General features: G+C 38.0%; 2 protein-coding genes and 1 pseudogene across 3 annotated transcripts; all 3 read left to right on the top strand.

Moving 5' to 3' along the window:
- Positions 1-7: 7 nt before the first annotated feature.
- On the top strand, positions 8-11,501 carry LOC145901823 (uncharacterized; annotated as a pseudogene). Its single transcript, XR_014402568.1, has 25 exons — positions 8-266; positions 340-421; positions 484-710; positions 872-959; positions 1,227-1,324; positions 1,576-1,802; positions 2,030-2,129; positions 2,279-2,422; positions 2,578-2,633; positions 3,171-3,306; positions 3,684-3,792; positions 4,074-4,238; positions 4,533-4,644; positions 4,941-5,061; positions 5,443-5,583; positions 5,922-6,035; positions 6,398-6,463; positions 6,804-6,939; positions 7,967-8,108; positions 8,399-8,542; positions 8,765-8,956; positions 9,269-9,358; positions 10,273-10,339; positions 10,669-10,807; positions 11,134-11,501. The product of XR_014402568.1 is annotated as an uncharacterized LOC145901823 (transcript).
- A 1,404-nt stretch (positions 11,502-12,905) lies between these two features.
- Positions 12,906-16,217, top strand: LOC145901637 (uncharacterized). Its single transcript, XM_082989395.1, has 7 exons — positions 12,906-13,061; positions 13,975-14,116; positions 14,458-14,531; positions 14,634-14,753; positions 14,840-14,998; positions 15,575-15,646; positions 15,829-16,217. Exons 1-7 carry the CDS (start codon positions 12,987-12,989, stop codon positions 15,922-15,924), a joined length of 738 nt encoding a protein of 245 aa, XP_082845521.1. The 5' UTR covers positions 12,906-12,986; the 3' UTR covers positions 15,925-16,217.
- Positions 16,218-17,998: 1,781 nt separating this feature from the next.
- LOC145901638 (lysosomal-associated transmembrane protein 4A-like) lies at positions 17,999-20,743 on the top strand. The gene is made up of 7 exons (XM_082989396.1): positions 17,999-18,161; positions 18,222-18,360; positions 18,608-18,681; positions 18,855-18,974; positions 19,104-19,259; positions 19,820-19,894; positions 20,353-20,743. The coding sequence occupies exons 1-7, from the start codon at positions 18,078-18,080 to the stop codon at positions 20,437-20,439; spliced, it is 735 nt and encodes a 244-aa protein (XP_082845522.1). The 5' UTR covers positions 17,999-18,077; the 3' UTR covers positions 20,440-20,743.
- Positions 20,744-23,060: the final 2,317 nt, after the last annotated feature.

The following is a 23,060-nucleotide window of genomic DNA, read 5'->3' as shown; positions in this document are numbered from 1 at the left end:
AATGCGCATGGTATTAAGCGGAATCGAGTGGCGGGGTGCCTTAGCGTATCTGGATGACATTATTGTTTACTCCAATACTTTCGAGCAACACTTAAATCGACTAGCTGACGTCCTAGAGAGAATTCAAACCGCGGGGCTGATGTTAAAGCCGTCTAAGTGTTCGCTTTTCAAAGAGGAGGTGGCTTTTTTAGGTCACGTGTTGTCGAAGGACGGAATACGATGCGACCCCAACAAAGTACAGTCGGTTTCCGAATGGCCGACACCGCGTAATGTCAAAGAGATCCGGCAGTTTTAGGCCTAACATCTTACTATCGCAAATTTATTCGTGACTATGCGAAGATTGCAGGTCCCCTCCACAGGCAGACAGAAAAAGGAAAGCGGTTCCAGTGGGACGACCAATGCCAGGAGGCCTTCGCTCAAAGTAACACATGCATGGAATGCAAATGTTTCTATTACAAGTCAAATATCTTTTGTATATTTCAGGTACCAGCGTGGCGGAACCAACATCGGTCGAGCAATCGACTTCACCATCAACAGCGTCTTCTCAGAACCACGTGACAACGTTCCTCGTATTCTGATCACTCTCGCCGACGGACAATCGCTAGATGACGTCACAGTGGCCGCAAAGGTGGCTGAACAGGTAGGCAGATGATGCTACAATGAGAATACGCTAAACAAACTTTACACCAAACATGCTTGTAGGTTAAAACGTATAAAGTACCCTTAATAAAAAGTACACAGGTGCACCGCCAAGTTATTTCACGTAGACTGCAGCCAAACTTTAATTTTTGTGCTTAACAGACACCAAACATTAAACATTAAACAGAAAATGGAAATTATGTTTGTAGTTACATCGGTATTTATTGACCAGTGAAATTCTTTTTCAGATCGGAATTCGGTATCCAGCGGATGCACAGCAAGCTGGTGTCTCTCATCTGTGTGCAAGCTGAACTAGGTTGGCCAACTTTTAAATTTAAACCATTTCGCATTGCTTACAATTTTTGGAAATATAAATTGTTCATTATTTTTTTTTGTTTTTTTCAGAGCTGTAAATTCAGTAAAAATAGCAGTGCGACTGTACTTTATATTGTGTTGTAGTGGCGTGCTATGCCAGCCCCTATCTGTTTATTTCATATTTAGGCTTTGCTCCAGACTTTATTGCTGGCTTAACTCGAATCATATAAACTGCAAATTTATTATCAGTCGAACCCCCTTTCCATACAGAGTGTTGCAAGTCAGGAGGTTGATCTCCACTTCCTGGTGGATGGATCTGAGAGCATCGGAGTGAAGAACCTTGAGAATAACAAACTTGAAACATATTGATGTCGAGAAAATGGAACAGTTATCCCAGGATAAAAGAATGTTTCGAATTTTGTTTAGTCTGGCGTAGCTTTCATTTAGTCACGCTTAATGTGCCTCTCTTACATTAAACTGATAAAACATTTCCTTATCTCAGCAAAGTCGTCTAAAAGTCACACCAGCTGCACTGATGAGACCTTTGAGGTCGAAACAGTGGCCATCTGTCTGCAGCTTACACAATTTCCTGTTTACATTCATCGCAAATATTTGAGGTAGTGTTATGTAATGGCCTTTTCTTTTTTACAGCTTTGACGTTAACCCAATATTCGTCTGACGTCAGACACGAGTTTGACCTTCAAGAGCACGCCACCAAGCGGGAGATCTTGCATGCCATCTATCAGATGGATTTGATTGGAGGACCGACTTACACAGGACAAACATTACGTCAGATGAAAGAGGAGGGTTTTTCTGAAGCGAACGAAGGTCGAGCTGGAGCACCAAAAGTAATTTATTTCACTTTGAATAGGTTGCGATCATCGCAGTTTGCAAACTAAATGTTAAAGGCAATTTGTACGTGATTTCAATAAATTGAATAATTTACGTGAAAAAAGCATTGGTTGTTGTGATGAAACACTAATATGACGCTATGTACATTCCTTTAAAAAATTTAAACGTTGTAAAAGGTGTGTCTTTTAACTACCTTCACTTGCATTTCTTTTTAATGTTCCAGGTGTTGATCGTACTCACGGATGGCAGATCAGGCGACAACATTGAACAAGCCGCTAAACTCCTTCGTGATGATGCTAAACTCCAATATGTATTTGCAATCGGTTCGTTACAACCTTTTATTCTACTTTCAACTTTTCATGTTTTAACCTATTTTGTTTTACCGAATTAACGCGGTTAAGGTTATGCGGATTATATTTAATCCAGATTGCTTCTGAATTGTTCATAAAATTTGATTAAACTTAATTTTCAGGCGCCGGGGACACGTGGACATCAGGCCTAGATGTTATCGGTTCCGCCCCAGTGGTCACGCACGTCCAAGAAGCGGCCAGTTATGACGCAATAAACCGTTTCCGTCGCGATTTGGTTGGGGAGATTTGCAGGGAGACAAAACCAGGTGGGATTTTTAATTGTTTGAAATATTTGAAAGAAGAATCTCAGTACACCCTGTTACAAGCTTGACTGATTCCATGCTACAAATTTGTGGTTTTGTGGCAAACACGGATTTATTTTGTTGGTTACGGTCGCTAAGTCCAATTGAATTTGGTTCAGGCAAATACACACTTGGCCCCTTGTCGTGGAAAGAACGCACTGGCGGAAAAGAATGTGTATTTTATATTCTCGTTTGTTTTTTAGGTTTTGATCTTGTTTACCGATGGTGACGCACAGGACGAAGTCAGCGTGGCCGCCAACCGTATGCGGGACAATGGTAAACATGTTTGTACTGATATCACTTTAGTTGATCATTAACAATCTCCTTGAAACCTGATCTCGGACCTTGAAACGGCTTCCTCAGAAACGATACATGGTTATGTACACTGTGAGATACAGTTGTTTGTCCAAATCAGGCATCTGGTACATATTTCTCTAGGCATAAATTTATCTGTTCTCAATAAACTTGTCAGGGTAATGTTTCGCAAGTAATTGATCAAGTGATTGATTGCATGCAAACATTTACGTCATTGAAGGCAGTAACCAAAGGTAAAAATTAAGTCAAAATGTCACTGACTTCGCGATTCAACAATTTTTTGTGTAAAATAGAGCAATATTTTATTTGTTTACATAAAACAGTATTGGAAAACTCGTAAATCGTGCTACAAATAATCGCATTATGGAAACCAATGGTTGCCGACCTCTGTTTTAAGGCGCCTGAAAGTTTGATCAAATGCATCAAGACGCATTTTACTCATTCGTGTCAAACCCACCCTCTCCAATTACACGGCATGAAATCAAATCCACACCATTTTTGGACCACCAACGTTTGCGAGCGAGTCGAACCCGGTAAGAAGATGAAATAATTTCACTTAATTATTCGATACAAAATCCAATTGTAGGATTTCTGCTTGTGGTAAATTACAAAAGTACGTGGTTCTTTATTGCGTGTTAAAATAACTGGAAATGAGACTGATATTGCAATTCTAGGGAATGCATTAGTTGTATACGAATCTCCGTATATAGTGTATGGTGTATATGACGCGGAGCCGACGCAATCCTTGGCCTTATGGCGTGTAGATTTTAGTCAAGTGACCTGGAAGTTCGAGAGAGGATAAATGTGGTTGGAGAACCAAAACTCACAAATTTTCACATTCCAGGAAGTTCTCCTGCAAAGCAGCAACCTCATTTTTTTATTGTTAATATGCGACCCCTTGTTTCGTTAGATTGTGCGAACACAGCCACCGACCTCATGTTCTTGGTGGATGGATCGACTTCTGTTGGACATGAAAACTGGAAAACTGTTAAGACTTTCATGAAAAACATGACTGAAAAGTAAGATGGGGTTGTAATTAATGTTAATGTGCAGAGCAAAATTAGTTGATTAATGCTTAGAGTTAAATCATCACAAAAATAAGGTGGGAGATTTTATGGAACAAATATCTTCAAACACTACACCTTATTTTAACTGTTACAGAACAAAACAACACGGCGTGCTTTTTTATTTTGCAAAAAATTCTAGACCAGTGATGTTAGTCGGTGTATTTGCCACAATTTATCCAAAATCTGAACATTTAACACACTTTGTTACGTCACTATCCCATTGTTTACGTCAGGTTCCGCATCGGTGACGAAGTGGTGAGGGTCGGGGTGTTGCAATATTCCACGTGGCCGCGTACAGAAATTGTGATTGGAGAACACAAGGATAAGGAAGAAGTGGATGAGGCCATTGACGCCCTCAAGTGGCGGCTTGGTGACACCTATACTGCGAAGGCGCTTCGGTGAGTTGCAAGACTGGAAGTATCTTAAGTGCTTGGTTGGACTTACCTGTTTTTCTGTAATGACTCAAAAATGTGCCGGATCCTAATGTTTTAATTGTTTAATTTCGTGCAGGTGCTTTTGTCTTAAATTTGGGTAAAATAGCAGTGAGTTGATTAGTTTTAGTAACTACTGAAATGGTTAAAAAGTGCTGTCGTAAAGTTATTTTGACATTCGACTTAATGGGAATTAACCTTAATACGAATACTAATTTATATTTAACCTAATAGACACTGATGCTTTTGCTTTGTCTTTAGTTATGTGTCGCGGAGTTACGCACATGCAGAAGTCAGACCAAACCTCATCGCCACCAAACTCTTGATCGTTATTACAGATGGTAGATCCCAGGATCAGGAACGTGTAGCTGACGTAAGATACATAGTCCTTTACAAATATATAAAGTAGTCATAACACAGTGGCGTTTCGGATATTTTACATGATTTTACGGACAAACTATGCGCTAAAAGGGCCTTCGCAGACGTGAATTTAACTCTTGGCAAATATCTGAATAGTATCTACGTTAACACAGTTTTTGCTATAGCGTATCGATTACGAATAAAAAAATTTGTATTTCGACTGATACCATACCCATGCTATCATTTAAATTACACTTAATTAACAGCAAACAGCAGTTTAACAAATGTCACCAAATTTTCAAAATTCAGGCTGTTCAAACTCTGCACAGCCAGGGCTGGAGGATTTTTGCAATCGGAATTGGAAAAGTTGCTCTCAGTGAACTTGGAATTCTCGCCTCCAATCCTGATTCTGACCATGTTTTCTATGCAAGTAAGCAATTGCACACTTCGTGGTGACGAGACTTAAGAGATCTCAGTTGTTTTTTTCACACAAATTAGTAAAAAACCTGTATCTGAGACCGACTTTAGTCTGATACTACAGAAATGCTTTAATTAGGGCTCATAACGAGATTTAATTGATTTGAATCCTGTGTAGACTGCGGTGTTCGTGTCAACTCTTACAGCAACTTTTTTATTTTAGGAAGAATTTTCATTTGCGCAAAAGATTTTAATTCATCTATTTCTTTTGTTTTTTGATCTATGTGATTATCCTGGAGTTATTCAAATTATTTATAGAGTTATTTTAACTTAATTTACATAGAGAGTTACGTTTTCCATTAGGTTTTGTCACATTGATATTACTGTGTTGCAGACGACTACAGTTCAACCAGGAAATTCCAAGGTCGTCTTACGAGGTTGATCTGTGGCAGCAGCGACTTCGGGACGGTGAAACCGATCACCACAAGCAAACTACCTACAAGAAAAAAACCCACACCTTCCAGCAGTAGACAACGTAAGCACAAAGCCCAAAAAACTTTCTCAATCTTGCAATATAGTTGCACCACACAGCGCATTATCCCTAGGCTCCCAAACCTTTTCGCTTGTTCCTCTTTCCATTGAATAAAATTCCACGATCTTTAATAGTTGTTTGATTGTCATCCAATATTTTTATATTTATTGTCTAGATATAACAGTTAAATGTTGTATTTTGTGTGAAATTTGTAAATTTTTGCAACCCATTTTGGGAACTCGACCAATTCAATTCCTGTTATGTTTCACTCCTAATTTCCTTTCTAAAGAAACCAGTTAATTGGGGACGTACTGTGACGTCATAAACACAATTGTGTACAGAACCGAACGTTATCCGAAGTTCAATAAGAAAACCTGCCGGTCTTTCTTCGGGTCCATCATCTCCGTCACAACCAACAACGATGACAGCAGCTACTTCAAGAACTCCACCAAAACGTAAGCAAAATTTTTTGGAAAAAAAATTTTTTTAATTGTCTTCATAATCTTTGAGAAGTTTCAAAATCAAACATGAAATAACGACAAGCATTAGATTAGGTATTACCCAGTGGCGAAAGTAAGCCATAACGGACCTGTGTTGCTGTCCGGTAATAATCCAACGGCTGATGGTGTGTCACAAATGATTAGAAACTTAAATTTAGTGAATTTATTCAACCAAGAAATCTCACCTTGTTTACGAGAACTCGGGTTGATTTTTTCGTGAAAGTAAATCGATGGGAAATATTATTATTCCCACCACTGGTTTCATCCAATGTATTACTCACGAAAAAGTTTAACTATTCTGTATAATATGACCACAGACATGATAAGCGGAGTTACCAACGCTACCTGTCCAGCAACTAGACGTGAAGGCAAAAAAACTACAGGTATTTACCAATCCTTATTAAATTCTTATAATTTTGGGAATTATTCCCTTTTTGTTACAAAGCTCTGACAATTTCCACCTTATGTATACCACAATCATTTAAACATTTATTTTCAGATTAAAATCGGTCAGCTTGGTACTTAAGACAAATAACTTGACGAAATGTGTTTGTCTTAGACACCAAGCTGACTGAATTTAACCAGGAAATAAAAGTTTCCGTGATTGTGGTATTTAACAACTAAATTTATTCAAACGATTCAAAAAAATTCAACACAAAAAAAAATCCTTGTCGCCACGCTTGACCGGTCTCATGTCTAACCACGTGATCCCTGCTTATTCAGGCGTGGATTTCCTGGAAGCTATGGGAGCAAGACCGAGTTCTCGTTCCGTTCGACTTGGCAAACCACGAAAAGGGAGCAACGCGAATGTGAAATCAATGCGGATTCGATCGGGCGCCATCCCCATTATGTCTACCACGTAAGAATGGCTCCATTGTGACGTTTGTGTGGAAGAAACCTTGCCTTTTGTCTATTTCGGAGGGGATTTCTGGGTGTAAAATTAACACTGGATTCGACCGTTAAGTTGGCTTATGTAAAATAGGGGGATTTTGGTTAAGTTTAAAATCATGCGATGGAAAATGTCTGTTGGAGGCACAGAATTGGCAAAAACAATCGTCTTGTACAGCCACAGCCATGGGGTTTGTGTTTGTGTGTGGCAACATTCCAACAACGAACAGTTGTAGTAACATGCTGTATTGCTGAACAACACCCATGGTTAAACTTTCTGATTCTGAAGCAGAAAGTGCCACGCGTATTGTAAACAACAACCAGCAAAACCGTAATAATCTGTACACGACATATAACGTATCCAGCATACAGTATGGGCGATGAAAATGCGCACAATACGCAGAACTCTAGCCCCGCAGAAGCTGCCATAGATTAGTGCAAAAGAGGAATTGAAATGCCCTCGGGTAGCGAAGTAATATTCTTCGCGAGGATGATGTTGCGATGCGACATTCCTGACGATGAACGAGATCGAATACCAATTTCCCCACTGGCGTCGCCCAAACCACAACTTTTCGCAACTTCCTGGTTGACTACAAGTCCGTGTATGTTCTTTCACGAGACGTTTCTGTATATTTATGGTCACGTTGGACTTTCCGAAAATGCCTGGGCCTGGGGTGATTTTGTTGGGTATTTTTTGTGGAAACAGGCAAAGCCGGTAACCTCTCTGTCAAACGATTTCTGTGTTTATTGTTTTATTATCACATTACAGCGACAATGTTGCCCGCTTAACCTTTGTTATTAATATATAATGCCAAATGCAAACTCATTTAAAACCTTACAAAAAGTTTCACACACAAGTTTTTTGTGGGCAGTGGTTGGTTATGGTGGAAAAAAGGTATTACAGAAAACGCCAACCGTAATTTTGGTTTGTGGAATCATATTCACACTTAACAGCAACAGACAAATTCACTTTTGAGTAAAACTGGATATTTTTACAGGCAGCATTTGCCGGGCGGTCTTCCCATGGAATTCGCCTTCATCGCCACGTTCAGAATGCATGGAAAGACAATCAAACTAACTTGGACGCTGTTCAACGTGGTGACGTCAGCTGGTTCAACCCTCTTCTCTGTATCATTTGACGTGAGTTTGTTGCCGCACGTTCTCGTGTATTTTTGGCTTGCTGGAATCAGAGACGTGTTATTGGGCAGTACGAAAACTGTTCCACATTGAAACCGAAATATTCGTGAATCGCGTCGATTTGCACGTGACTGAGAGCCACTCATAGTCTGTCACATTCGAGAATCTCACAGCGCTGATTTCGGTTTAATTTTGTGTTCACTCTTGTGGACTTGCTGTTGTCGGTAAACAAACGCAACAATAATTGTCCTTTTGAAACTTTGATGTAAAATATGGCACATCCTCGTACCCAGGGCGACAGGAAATCCATCATAATTTCCCGGGCTTCGAGGTCCGCTCCAACCGGTGTCCAAACATCCTTAGTCGGAGGCCCGATGGTTGCCAAACTCTTCAATCGCAGGTTTCACAAGCTCGAGCTACTGGCTGACGCCAACGGGGTGAGTGTGGTCGGTTAAAGAAACAAGGCACATTTTCACCATTTATAGAACGTTTGATCCAATAAATATCTAACAATCATACATAGACCTTAAATTCGCATTTTAACCGAACCTCGGCCTTCTTTATGGCTGCTACCCATTCCCTTATTTGCAAAATACATTCTTTTCGGTCCAAATATTCGGTGTTTTTGGAGCTTTAATGCACGAACTTGCTATTTTCAGGTGACTGTAATGGTCGACTGCCAGCAAGTACCCACTCAAGTTAAGCATTTGGCCGCTCAGGTCGATTACTCAGGTTCTGTGGTCGCTTTCATGCAGAGGTCGAACGCCACAGCGATCGTTGACCTTCAAGACCTGTCACTGAGATGTGATGCGGACGTGGCAGAGGAATGTTGCGAGATACCCGGACGCAAGGCATGGAATGATACAGTGTTTTTTCTGCATTGCTTAAGCCGTTGGGTTTGGCTATTTGTGACATAAATGAAGGCATTATATGTACATATACGTCTATAAAGCAACAGGGACGTTAAAGAAACAGAAAATAGTTTTCTAAGAAATACGTCGAAAGTTTCAAATTAAACAGCTACCTCTCAGCATGAAGATAAATGTGAAAATCCTTATGTTCCCAATTTGAATATTTGCCATTTTGTTGACACTAAAATCGTTGGCCACGGGTTATTGACTTCACCTCAATCACACAGAGATGCGTTTGTTTGTTTTTCTTAGTGCTCCTCATCTTCGCTGGCTCAGTCCTTTTCCTCCTCTCCTCCAGGATCCGGAACATGCGGATGTTTGCCGGAGATGAAGAGTGCCGAGGTGAGAATCATGTAGGGTATTCCCCAAAAGAGTGACCATTGGCCATGTTGCGTTTAATCGTTTCGCCACAGAGGACAAGATCGGCCTTGCTTGCTTTATTTTGTAACGTTACAATTTATGTTGGTTTGAACCAGAGGTGCAAAGCACACGACAAGCGGGCCGAATTTGGCACTTAAATTCTTCGGAAATGATCATCGTGCCATGTTTAGCGCATATAGTATGGTACATCTTTATGGCTTATTCATACCCTTTGCGTTGCTCACTTGTGCACTTGTAAAAACCTTTAAAAAAAGTTATCACAAGTAAGATAAGTTGTATTAGCGGCATGCAACATACATCCAAAAACAGCTAAGCCTTATTTGCTGGTTGACTGCTTACACCTTATGGCCTCTATGGTGGGAAGGTTGTTCATGTTTAAAAGTTAACATTAAAATACGAAGCCCTTAATCACATGAGCATTGAAAACAAGGTTCTTGATCAAAACAATTATATCATTTCATGGAATTATGGTAAGCAACAATGTTTTGTTTCAAACCTAAAACGTTTGAATGGAGAGAATGTTATGTGGGTGGTTATTGATTTTCATCATAAGGGTATCGAGTGCTTGTGTGCGAAAGCCTGTGCGTTGGTCTGGTGACCTGTAGCATTGCTTTAAAAAGGTTGTATCCTGTTACAACCACATGGGGACTCAGTCTTTGGGCAGTGATCCAGAACAGAGTAGAATATTTCTTTACCCACTTCTGTACACCCTCTCGCAGTTATCTTAACCATGTAGTACATCGATGTCTACTCACGTCAATAATTTTGTTTTATTTTTGTTGTTGTTGTTGGATTAACAATATTCCGATTTCACAATTGACCGACAAATGTTGAACCTTTTGCATCCATATATCTTTATATCACTTTCTGTTTAGGTTCGCATTGCCGAAACCAAAGAAATCACAAGGTTGGCCACTAAGATAGCGACGCAAATAGTGGAAGGTACGCAGCAGTCTCTGTTTTTAAAATCACTTTTATATAAAACAATAGAAAAGGTTTTCAGCATCTTTGCAAATTGAAGCCACCCCAGAGTTTTGGTAAATGTTTATTTTGTCAGTTTGTATTCATAGGGGAAAGTGAAACCGATTTCTATTATTAGAGGAAAAATTAAACTATTTCAAATGCGTAGAAACGTAATATAGAGTCACAGAAGCAAGATACGTCTTATCTGTATTTACTTAGGCGTCAGTTACACATTCACCACGGACTGTTAGGTCGTAAAACGGGCTTGCTTCAAACAGGAACCACTCTCACAGTTTGTGTTTGCGCAGAGCGAATGGGTAAAATTCTCCCTCTCCTTGGACTCACACCAGAAGATTTGCACGAAGGAGGGGATTCCCGCCGGGCGGTACAAGTCCTCAGTCGGAGGGCTGCTGATTCGCGACGCGCTTTCACTCATCAAAAAACTAGGTAAACCTCACCTTTATATTGCAGAAGATCCTGACTCGAAACGCTTCGTTTCCATGGTAACGTTTCGTTTCCATGGTAACGTTCTGGGGCAGTGTTTGTGTTGAGGAAACGATTGGAGTGGTTTATAAACTGGGTTTAACATATTCTGTTATAGACGTTTGGAAATCCAAGAGATAATTTTCGCCCAGTGTATTATTCTTGATATCACGAAACGTTTCAGTTTTCCGTCCGCTACACGGAGGCGTTCAAACTCTCAAAATTTTGCAACGTTCAGTAACATACCGCTAATCTTCATATCTCGTTGACACAAACTGTTTTTTTTGCAGACAATAATGACCAAGAAAAATGACGTCAGTACTGTCAGATCTCGCAATGGTTTTGGCAGCAAGGAAAAGTTATTTTTTGCTGTGTAACTTTCATGTGACTTATCTGTATCAAGGCACTTTCCAGCAGTTAGTCTGAAAGAATTTCCTCGCTATAATGCTTTTGCTACACCACTTTGTGTTTTTGTAAAGTTTTTTTCACATTTCTGCCCTTATGTTTCTTCACGTGTATTTTGTTTTCAACTTTCACCCTCTGTACAGCTGCTATATATGCCACATATATTTTACTACTGTTTCGTATTTTCAAAATGTATATGAGTGTGTATGTGTGTTTCGAAACTTTAGAAAAATAAATATACTGTCACTTTTATCAATCCTTGCCAATTAATTCTACACCAACGTAGCTTTTGCAGTTGGTTCATTGATAATTCAGCTTTATAAGCCATGTAACGATCCATTTTCAAAACTCAGGAATAAATCAGAATTTAGATATGTCCTAATCATTTGCCATCAGTGATCTAGATATCATAAACCAATCTATTATTCATGCTGCACCCACCACCTTCGTGGGCTACGCATGTCATTTGTGTTTGTCACCAGGTTTAACCAAGTGCAATCGCATATTCGTGCATGACGCAGTATTAAATATAACATGACTGTATGATAGTTTAGCGGTTAGCAATCAGCAGAAGGCAGGAAATGCTGAAGGCAACAGCAACCGAGGATTACAGAGTGTACAGTTTGTATCAGTAGGCATTATTATAAATGCTTCTCAGCAACTGTGATCTTGAGACGCATTACAAAACTAATCAATTATTTTTTGCTAATTTTATGCCACCAAGTGCAAAACTTTACATGAATGGGCGTTTGTGCTGTGTGGCCCTCTAACTTCGCCGCATGAAAACACACACATTCCAATCAAATGAGATACGGATCACCAGACTGTCGGAGACTGTACAGTGCCCAAGCAAAATCACGTGACGCAACCCAGACTTGTTGTTCAGACGGGAACCAATACCGCCTCTATCTTGGAATAACTTACGCGTGTTGACGAAGAAACAGGAGAGAATTTGTCACGTGTGCGCGTTTTTTACCTCTTCAGGCACTGTTTCCATCTCTCAATGCTCTTTGAGAAAAGGGCTTTTATAGGAAAATACCGGTCCAATAGCCTAATTAGTTTCAATGGTGCAGGGGCCGATTTTAACACTAGCTAATTGATGTCTAGTGAATGTTACTGTGTGCCTGTCCCCTTACGTTCATTGTTTTAAGTCACGTATTACTTGCAAGTAGTTTGAGTGACAGCACGAATAAAGTCTATCGACAGCAATCAACGAAAATTGACAAAACAAAATAAAATGTGAACCCTACTTAATTTTAATGCAAGTTTTTCATGTAACTGCAAGGAAACATGGATGATATCCACAAAAACATAAAACGAAGGGATGCCTTGCTTGTGCAAGAAAGCTCTTGCAAATGTTACATTGGTCAGGTGACTTTATTCTTATTTCAGTTGTTTGCGTCATAATCGCGTGTGCGCCTGCGCATGGAGTGGTGTGTTTATGCTCGAGCTGTTTTTCTCTTGAGCTCAGGCAACTGAGAAAAACTCGTCTCTTTGGTTTAATTTTATTTCGGCTGTGTTTGTGCGGGAAGGTGGAGGTTTTTGAGTTGAGAAATTAGTTTCGGTTCTAACCGTTGTTGCGAAGCTGGCTCGACATTGCAGTTGTGTCTGTTTGTCATTTATTCATTTGGTTTATCGCACTGCAACATATTACCTTTACGGTGTTTATTATGTTACAGATTTACAAGGTACAAACTTTTTTAACGATACTACGTGTTTAAAGTTATCGCAAGTGAAGATGGCAAAATCACCGACATGCTGTTGCTGCATGAACATCAGATGTGGAACAATGGCCTTGGCCATCATCTATGTGGTAAGTTGAACATTCATAGATACTACAAGCCAGTGCTTCGATTTTTTATTGCGTGTCGAACATCTTGAGAAAAATTGTAGTGCGTGTCGAATAGCAAAAATGTCGTATCTGGTGACTTGACGCATGAACGACCAGAGGGCAGAGGCCTTATTTCGATTGCTGGATTCTTGTACTTACATAATTTTAGAAAACACGTTGAAATAATGACATAACAATTAAAATCCTGGCACCAACGTCTTCGAACCACTTTTGCCACCAGCATCTACGGCAAAAAATTGTCAACTACATGTCAATAGGAAAATCGTTGTCGTCCAATCTTGAAACTAAAACGAGTACAATCGATGTGAATGTTGCAAGACTGACGTGATCGATATGTGAGGCCTAATTTAGTTATTATAGTAATTCAATTTATGAATTTATGGATAATAGCATTGGTCATATTAACATTTTTACGCCGCCCATGTCGAACAGTGGCATCGCATGTCGAACACTTAGAATTGTGAAAACGATACAAATCGATGCCCTGCTACAAGCCATTATTATTTATAACGAGAAATAGCAAAATGGAAGAAATAATCGGGCAAAGCTCTTGGAGTTATGCTGCTTCACGCTGTTTACCTCTACTCAAACTAACAGTTTGGAGCTAATTTGTGCCATCTGCTATGTCGTGTAAGGTTTCATGGGCTCATACGTTTCGTTAAAGTAACACTTAACATGCTAAACTGTGCTGTGTCTTGTTCCATTGTGGTCATGTTTTAAAGCCAGTGCAAAAAGTATTTTTCTGTGTATTGCAGGTTATAATTTCATTTATTAGGAATCAAATAAATACAAACATACTTTAATTTCAATGAATTATTTGGCTCAATGGAAATTCAGTCACTAAACTTAATTTTTCTTGTGTGGTTTTTGTCAGGTTTGTGGGTGTCTTGGAGCAATGGGAAGTGTTGTTCAACTGGCCAAAGGAGACCCTTACTACTATAACAACGAATTCAATGACGAATTCAATGACGAATTCAACAACGAATTCAATTCCTACCATGCACCTAACAAAACAGGTAGATATTTTTACTTTTGTCATATTTCTTAACATTTCTGTAGTGATTTTTGTATTCTGTTATTTGTTCAGAAAAGTTGTGTTTTTATGTTTTTAGAATGAAAGTTTTTACCTGTGTAAAACTTGATGTAAAAAAACCAAATGAACTAAAAAAAAATATTTTCATACTAATCAACATGTGTTTCTCACTCATACTTTTCAGTAAACACAATTATTGTTGGTTAAATAACACTTGACATTGTATGGGTGTAGAGTTAAGAATGAAAATGCCATGTTTGTAACTCTGGTTTTCTCACAACTGTTTGATTGTAATTTGGCTATTCTAATCCTCTTTTTTTTCAGTAACATTTGCCAGTTTATTTGGTGATATTCTTGTTGTGGTTTTTGCATCCTTGGTTATTCATGGCATCAGAAGTGTAAGTACAAAGATCTTAATCATTATTTATGTGTAAAAATAAAACAATTTATTTAAGATAACTTGCTTGCGAAATTGACAAACAATCTTTGACTTTTATCAGAAACGTGCTGGCTTACTGCTACCCATGTTTGTGTCTGGAGTTCTGTCCATTGTTGGTTCTTCGATTTTGATCGTCATTCTCTGTATATACTGGAACACAATATACTTTGCTTTTCTTACAGTAAGTTGCATTTAAAAACCATTTTCTGTGTATATGAAACATAATTTTATGAACAGAATTCAAAAAGTTTTACCGTTGATTTGCAGATATTGGAGGAAATGCATTCCACCCAACTGGAAAGTTTTCGTAATATGGGGGTAGCTGGTTGTGGTGCCATTTTCATCGGAATATTGATTTTTTTCCTCCTTCTGGGAATCTACTTCACATCTGTATTTTACAGATGCTACAAGGACATTCAGATGGAGGTATATTACCCTAACGCCGCTTATTTACAATCTCTATTACAATCTCTATATTCTACGATGTGTTTCTGTCGTGATATTTCTCTACCATCAGCTATATCCTTCTTAAATATCAGTTTATATTTCTTGTGATTTATGCTTGAGAATTGATTCTGGGAATCAATTCTTTCCACCTTATTATATATATAACAACTGTCTAGGAAACTTTCGTTTCAATTTGCTTTTATAGACACTGATGATGCTTTTAACGAAGCGAAATATATATGTCTAATTAAAGAAGACTGAAAGATTTTAACCTGAAACGAAAGTTTCCTAGACAGTTGTCTTGTGATTTATGTTTTGAAAAACAGTTAAGAAAATATTGTGTATTACAGCTGATAAAAAACATATTGGATTTTTAGAGTTAAATGAAATGGCCTATTCCGATGTTGTTTAATAGAAAAAGTTGATTTTTTATCACAAACACATTTCCACAAAGCTGATCCTTTTAAAACTTTTGTGCAGTTTGCAACCCAGTATAAATCTACTGCTTATTTATTAATGCTCATGTGCACAAAGTTTTTTTTTTGTTTGTTTTAGCCAAGAATTGCCGGCCCAATCTCAACACTTGCCTGGCAACAAGCTTCTGTTCAACATACCCATGTTTATACTGTGAGTAAATACTTTCAGATATTTTGTTTTGTTTAAATTCTATGTGTTTGACGGTCTAAAAACTGTTGCAATGTTTCTGTTATAAAAACGACTTGTTGGTAAAAAAGAAAATACAATTATGTCATATCAAGTAAAATGTCGATATATTGTAAGCTAACTTTAATGCTTGTACAATTATTCAGCCTGCAAGAGTCCCAGATGTGCAGAAAATTCCACTTGTTGATGACATGGAGCCAGTTGATGTGATGCCCCCGGCGTACATGGCCCAGATGGCATAAAGAGATGGGAAGAAAAAACAGAGCAGCACTAAAGTTGTACATACATGATTGATCTGCATGTTGTGTCCTATGTAGTCGCTACATTTGTACAAACACATAACCACAAGTTCAATTCAATTTCTTTTGTATTCGTTCTTTTTTTATTATGGAAGTCTTTAACGGTAATAGACTGGTTAGTTTCCACACTAATAAAAACAGTTAATTTTTTGCAAAAGTTTAGTTTGGGCACGTCTGACCAAACCCCAATGCGCATCTGCATTTTTTATGTAAATAAAACAATTATGAAAATTTTATGAATGTCTCAAATTACTTGTCCAGTGTAAGGTTTACCAATATTGTATTAAGTCTTTGAGAAGTTGCAATATCCGGGTATTTCAAAACGTTTTTGTGTCCGTTTTCCTGGTTGGCAACAGTTGCCTAAAATTTGGAAGTATTGTTTTTCAGCGATTTTAATGGAAATTATAAAACTTGTTGGGCCGCATACATGTAACAGGCCATGTATTTTAAAAAGGCCATGTTTACTGTGCAAAGAGTTTGCGGTTTCGTATTATGCCCAAGGCGATAGATGTAGCTCACTATCTTGTATAATGCGTTGTCACCGAACACCTTGAACGTGAATTGGACGATCGGTCCAAATGCAGTTAACGTCGGCTGTTAAACTAGGTACTTCCGAGTTTAAATATATTCGTGGTCATGACTGGTCACGTATTGTTGGCTTCAGTCTCAAATGATAAAGAAAAGCCCCACTAAGTGGGTGCGGCACTTCATGGCGCATACAAGTCTATACGACCCATGAATATTACGGTTTAATTTGATGCCATGGGAATATCTGCACCGGTGTGGTTCGGTCCTACCACAATATCAAGTGATCCTAACAAAATATTCCCGTACTGAAACATCTTGTGACTCGCAAGGGCTGTGGACGGAAAATAACCCCGCAGGCTAAGAACTGATTATCATTTTTCACGTGAGGCCTTTCGCAATAAGATCGGCGTTCATTGTTGAATTAATATTTTATTCCACTTTTCAGGAACAGTTTCTGGCCTTAGTTTGTCATATAGCGCAAGTGTATTCCTAGTCATGTATTGCATGACCTATCCTAACATAAAAACCAGGTAAAACTTGTCATGCAAAAAGGCGACGTTTGTTTTTTTCTAAACAGTTGTTGGTATATTTTTTCAAAACAACACTTTACCATTCCAACATTTTGTTGAGTTTTAGGGTCTTTTAGGTATACTGTAGTTTAGATCCCACACATTAGCTATAGAATGACCTAAGCAGTCAGGTTATTTGTAGCTATAAACATGTGTGGTATGCTTTAACGACAAAATTGCCGCTTTATGCGACAGCACTCGTTAACCGTTATGGTTTATCACAGTACCCATGCCATCGTGTTATTGTTTATGTACGCTATACCTCTTCGCACAAAATAAAAACTATTTGTTTTGATCCGCACGAATCGCAGCGGCAAAGAAAATAAAAAATTACATCCTCTAAGGAGCGGTAGAGTGCCTGTAAGGGCGTCGCTTTTTGGAACCACTAAAAAAAAACACTGTTCTACTTCTAATCTATGCAAGATGTTGATAAGAGAGTATGGAATTGCGAGTGGTCCGAACAATGACCATTGATGGTAGCGGGGTGGCTATCTGGCTCATTTCATTTCTTTGTTCCTTGGCAAAACAGACATTTTTCTCTTCAACGCCGGTAGAGGGCTTGTGCGCCATAGAGGTTGTTTGGTCATGTGACTTGTTTACCTTTCTCACCGCAAACGCCAGAGAGGAAGTTTCTGGTGTTTGTGCCCAGTCCTGTATTTTTGGTAGAATATTTAGTAACATAGGGTCGTTCTTAGTTTGGTAGTTTGATAGTTGACTAGTTTTGCTTGGTTTAGACAAAAAATGAATAAATCAGTTAGGCCACGATATTCCAGGACTAGTTTAGTCTAGGCCAGGTCGCCAGGATATAGTTATATTTTCAATTTAATAAGAGTGAACATATAAGCCTTATTTTTGGTTATGAATTATTATGCAGCACTTAGTAACATTGAGATATTTTTATTGTTATAAATTAAAAGAATTGTTTACGTTTTTGTGAGCAGCCAAAATAAAAAGAAACGTCTTATTAATAAAACTGAAAGGAAAGAATTGTTTGTCGAGATGGTGAAATCAAATTCAGTGCCATCATGTTGTTTCTGTTTTCACGTAAAGGCGGGTACATCGTTTCTGGTTGGATTTATGTTGGTAAGTTATTGCGATATAAATATCTGATGTGTAGTTAACCTTGCAACATACTTTTTACAGATGTCAGGTCTTATGTGCAGTGTATTCTCCACCCTTATTCTCACAGGAGCTGTTAGACCGGAGGATTATACCCCCAAAGGGGAGGTGTCAGAAGACGATGTTTACAGTTACTATATGCAATATAAATTCCAGCGATCCAGTAAGCACTGTTTTCTCTGTATTCATCTACCACACTCTCTTTTTTAATTGATAATTTCCAAACTGATGCGACAAATATATTGTAAATGTTTAAATCATCGATATTCTCTGAATGGAAGAAAACAACATTATATTTGTGAGACTCAAAAAAGAGTAAAGGAATTTTGTCGTTACCTCTTGGAAGGAAATAACTCTTTTATTTTGACAAACTGTTGGCTCCAAGTCTCTCTGGTAAACTTATTTTTTAGCATATTGGATTGGTCTTGGGAATGGATTGTTCATTACACTTCTCTCTGGAATGGCCATATATGGCTTAGCCAAGGTGAGTGGCGGGTTAATGTTTTTTTTTCCAATCTCTATTGAAGTTCGCTGAAAATAATATCTAAATTTTCTAGATACTATTGGGTTGCGGCCTAGAATATTATGTTGTTAAAAGTTGGTATAAAATTGTGTTACTTGATATTAAAGCAGTATTTTTAAAACTTGACAATATAGAATCGCTCGGGATATTTGCTACCATTCTTCATCGTCCAACTCTTCAACTTTTTGTGCACGATAATATACATTGGAAGCTTGATGTTTTACTGGTCCAGTGTTAAGGTTCACATTTTCCAGGTAAATTTGTGAAACTAAATTGAGCCAGAGATATTGTTTTTACCAGTGAAGGTGTACTTACACTGCCAAAAAAATGGCGAGTTCCATTTGCTGCGAATAGGACTGCAATTAAAAAAATTGATTTTCTAGTGCCAACATCTACCTGATGAATGGAAAGAATGGCTTTTGAGCATTGATGAGCGCTGGTTGGCATGCATTGTGTTTGGTGCATTGTTCCTTGTTCTGATTGTCAAGATGTACCTTATTTCAATGGTTTACAAATGCTACAAGCACATCACAGACCAGGTAAAACACATTTATGTTCTTTCTGGGTCATATTTAGACATATATTGGTAGTTACTACGATTGATACGATTTATGCTTTAAAACACTAAAGTTAACAGCCAAATCGCCAGTTGTGGCTGGTGCTGAAAGAAGTTAATCAAAAAAGATGGAATAGTGCATTGTTTCTTAACCACCGGTTTTACTGGTGCCACAACTAATGATTTTCTCAACAATTAAAGCATTTTTTTCTGGTGCAAAGTAATGATTGTGCCTGTAAGTTTTCTTTTTTACATAATTTTATTTTATATTTTGAAATTTTATTGGTATACAAGTGCAAAAAGCTTAAGAACCAGTGAAGTAAGGTTTTCTGCTAACTAATTTTGTTTAACTACAGTACGGTTGTTGATTTTGTCTAGCAAGCAATTTTTAAATTATATTGCCATTGTCTAAGCTATATATTGTTTTGGTTGCATGTTCAAAGTTTCAACAAAAATATCAACCACTATAGCCTGAGGGTAATTCTTTGGGTAATTAGCTGATAAAATTCTGGGTAATCGTAATTAATGTAAACATGCCGTTAGGCTTTGCGTCAGCGCCGCGACCCAGAAATCAGTTGTGTCACTGACACCAAAATTGATAACACTCCAATCTACAAGGTATGATGGTTATTAGAGATTTTTGTTAGATGTTTGTTTTTACAAAATGTTTTGTTTAATTATTATCATTCATCGCGTGTTCATGTAAAAACATATGACAAACAGATGGTGTGACTAATGACTATACAGTTGTGTCGTTACTCAAACAAACCATTATGTTCCAAATTCTGCTACAACATATTATTTATCATTTTGACAAGACTTAAGTTGCTGCAAATTACATGTTATTGTTTAAAGTGACTTGCTCAAATGCATGTACCCACTTGAGATATTTGAAATCAGCTCTATTATCTGAAAATAAGTTCACAACAGTCTTGGGTAGTATGTAGAAATTGGTTAAACTTTGGTTTGAAATTGGTTATACAATAATAATTTCAAAATTTGGTAATGTCCACGTAATCGAAATTGGAATAACAACAACACAACAATGTTAATAATGTTGTTCAACTTTCTTTCAGCCACCAAAATATGAAGACATCCAAAAGGTCCCGTTGGTAACAGATGTCGACGAATATGACACCAAACCCCCAGCTTACTTTGCTTAAAACTGTAATGTAAAAATTAGGACCAAGCAAGATAAATTTGTAAAAGCTTTTGTGATAATTGATTTCCTGATGATTGGAACAATTTGTGAGGATGTAAATTGATGCTCATTTAAACTTATTGTTTTTATCTGTTGTTTTCTGTGCTTTTTTAAGGATATTAGACTTTGCGTATGTGGATGGATGTACATGATATTGGATCAACAGAAAATCATTGCTTTTAGTTTTAAAAACTGTAAATGAATTTTGACGCACCAACATAAGTAATTTGTGTTAGTATTTAACTATAATAAAAAACCTTACGCTCTTTCCTGTCACTTTTGTGAAAAATATTTTTAAAAACATTGACTGGTGTTTGACCACCTTGATGCACCTTAGTTTTTTGATACGAGGACAGACAAAACGTCGAGTAATTCGATCTTGCAAAGAGAGGTGTATGCTGTTTTCTAACAACAGATAAGTGAATAGTTTTCATTGGGTCCAATGTTTTTGGTGTTATTGAAGAAGTGATTACCAAAAAGAGTGTATTGGTTTCTACATTGATTGTTATTGGATATGGACAAAAAGATTCATACAAGCTGTGTTTAAAGTACACCCGTTCTTCTAAACAAACCATACTTAGTCAGCTTATTTCAGAAGTATCTGGAATGTACGTCATAATACCCGACGAATAAGCCTATTTGCGCCCAGGCGTTTCTCAAATGTACATAAACCTAACAACCACCCACAGCAAGTCGATGGGTTGTTGTTGCGCAACAAAGGAACCAAGTCAACACAAGCGTGACGGCTACGGTAACGGTGGTGCAACGTCGTCCATTGTTGTTGGAGCTTGTGGGTGGTTGTAGTTTTCAAAGTTTCATTGTGTTTGACTTCTTGTAGCTCAGTAAAGAGTCATTGGTGAAACTCATTATGCAACGAATCGCCTCTTTATTCCATAAACACAAAAGCGTTGTTTGAATCTATTAGTCGTGCTTTTTTCGGTTTTGAAATCCGCAATCATACCAAAACACACCATGTCCAGCTTGTGAAGGTTAGTCTGGACAATCAGTAGTGTTTCGGCTTGTCAGGCGATTTGTTCAACAACATTCCTCGTTCACTAAATTACAGCCTTGTGCAAATAGCCAAACTGTCCCGCATATTTAATGAGCACAGCAGTGGAGTGCTTTTAAATACCAAAGTACCGGTAACAGGTTGCGCAATTATAAATAATGACCGCGGGCTAATGAAAATTGAGCTATTACCATGATCACTCAATTGCAGCTGTACTGTGTATGGTTTGCAAAACATCACAAACCAAACCAGTCAATAACACATGTTACGTTTTAAATATTATGACGTCAATGATTGGGTTTTAGTGTCAAGGCCAGAATTGCATTTCAGCTGATGCAGATCTGAACCCGAAAAGCCCTGCAATCGATGATTACATGAGACGTGATTTTGGAGCTACAAATCGATCGAGTGGTTTCTACTGACGTATAGTTAAGCCAAAATAATAGCACTGCCCCTGTGGACTGCTGGTGCACACCGCTTTGACCGAAATATTGACCTTCAAACCTTGCACCGTCATACCCTATACGTTCTTACAATGGAGTTTCGCACAGAAGAGTCCAATTTTTCAAAACTGACATTTGTAAACACAAGCATAAGTTGTGAAACAATAGATAAAGAAATGCGTGAAAATAATTTCGGACAAATCGTTACCTTTTCAAATTTGTTCATTGTTATTCTATTTTGTTACCGCGTAAACCCAACAAAAAGACGCAAAAATTTACAACTATACTCAAATAAATTACCCGAAGTAGTAATTTAATTCGACAACGCCAACAGCTATTTTTTTCCACCTTATGGAATCGGACAGGCGGATGTATCGCTTGTCAACTGTTTTATATAGTCTACCCTGTATATGTATATAGGTCGTGCACTTTACGATACATTTTTTATATATGTAATATCATACATGGGCGTTGCGAAACCGTCTCATATGTTATTGGCGGTTATGACATCATCCGCTTGGAGGACATTCCAAACAAGTCAACGTGTACGGTTACCTCATTGCGCTTGTGTTGTAGCAGCAAGTTGTTTCAAAAATTTTTGTCCCGGCGGATTCCTTGCGAATCTGTTCCTGTTTAGATTGCAGTCTACGGGCTACACGTCCCAAATGCGTCTTTTCTTTTCACATAACAGGACTTGTAATCACAAAGCCCGTGTTTTAAGAGGTTGCTGTGGCCCCCAGTTAAGAACCAATGCGGATCAGAGTGAATAAAAAGTACAAACCACATTTTTTAACAACCAATGATTTTCAAATATGACCGCATCAATGCACATTAGACTATAATTTCATTGAATTTGCATTTTCAAGATCAAAACTAATTCTGTTCCCCAGTGACGTACAATTTTTAAACGTTTATACGATTACGCGGCCCTGGGAGTTAATAAATATGAATTGAATTCCCATGTGGAAAGCCTTGTTCTCAAAAGATGAGATATAGGAGTGATTGAAGTATGTCGGTGTAGCTTACAGCAACGCGGGCTGCTTCTTCAGTTTTATTTTTACAAAATGCAGAAGACGGCCCTTACCCAAAATCAAACGTTTTCGTTACAACGCAGTGATCAAGTCATCAAGT

This window comes from Ascidia mentula, chromosome 5 (genome assembly GCF_947561715.1).
Source record: "Ascidia mentula chromosome 5, kaAscMent1.1, whole genome shotgun sequence".
Classification (NCBI taxonomy): Eukaryota; Metazoa; Chordata; class Ascidiacea; order Phlebobranchia; family Ascidiidae; genus Ascidia; species Ascidia mentula.
This window is presented reverse-complemented; position numbering and strand designations above follow the sequence as displayed.

Excerpts from the sequence above, each read along its gene's own strand:
- LOC145901637 (XM_082989395.1), top strand. The coding sequence starts at position 12,987 with ATGGCAAAATCACCGACATGCTGTTGCTGCATGAACATCAGATGTGGA. Across the intron at positions 13,062-13,974 it reads CCTTGGCCATCATCTATGTG|GTTTGTGGGTGTCTTGGAGC; the intron begins GTAAGTTGAACA and ends GGTTTTTGTCAG. Across the intron at positions 14,999-15,574 it reads ACAAGGACATTCAGATGGAG|CCAAGAATTGCCGGCCCAAT; the intron begins GTATATTACCCT and ends TGTTTGTTTTAG.
- LOC145901638 (XM_082989396.1), top strand. The coding sequence starts at position 18,078 with ATGGTGAAATCAAATTCAGTGCCATCATGTTGTTTCTGTTTTCACGTA. Across the intron at positions 18,162-18,221 it reads TTCTGGTTGGATTTATGTTG|ATGTCAGGTCTTATGTGCAG; the intron begins GTAAGTTATTGC and ends TACTTTTTACAG. Across the intron at positions 19,260-19,819 it reads ACAAGCACATCACAGACCAG|GCTTTGCGTCAGCGCCGCGA; the intron begins GTAAAACACATT and ends ACATGCCGTTAG.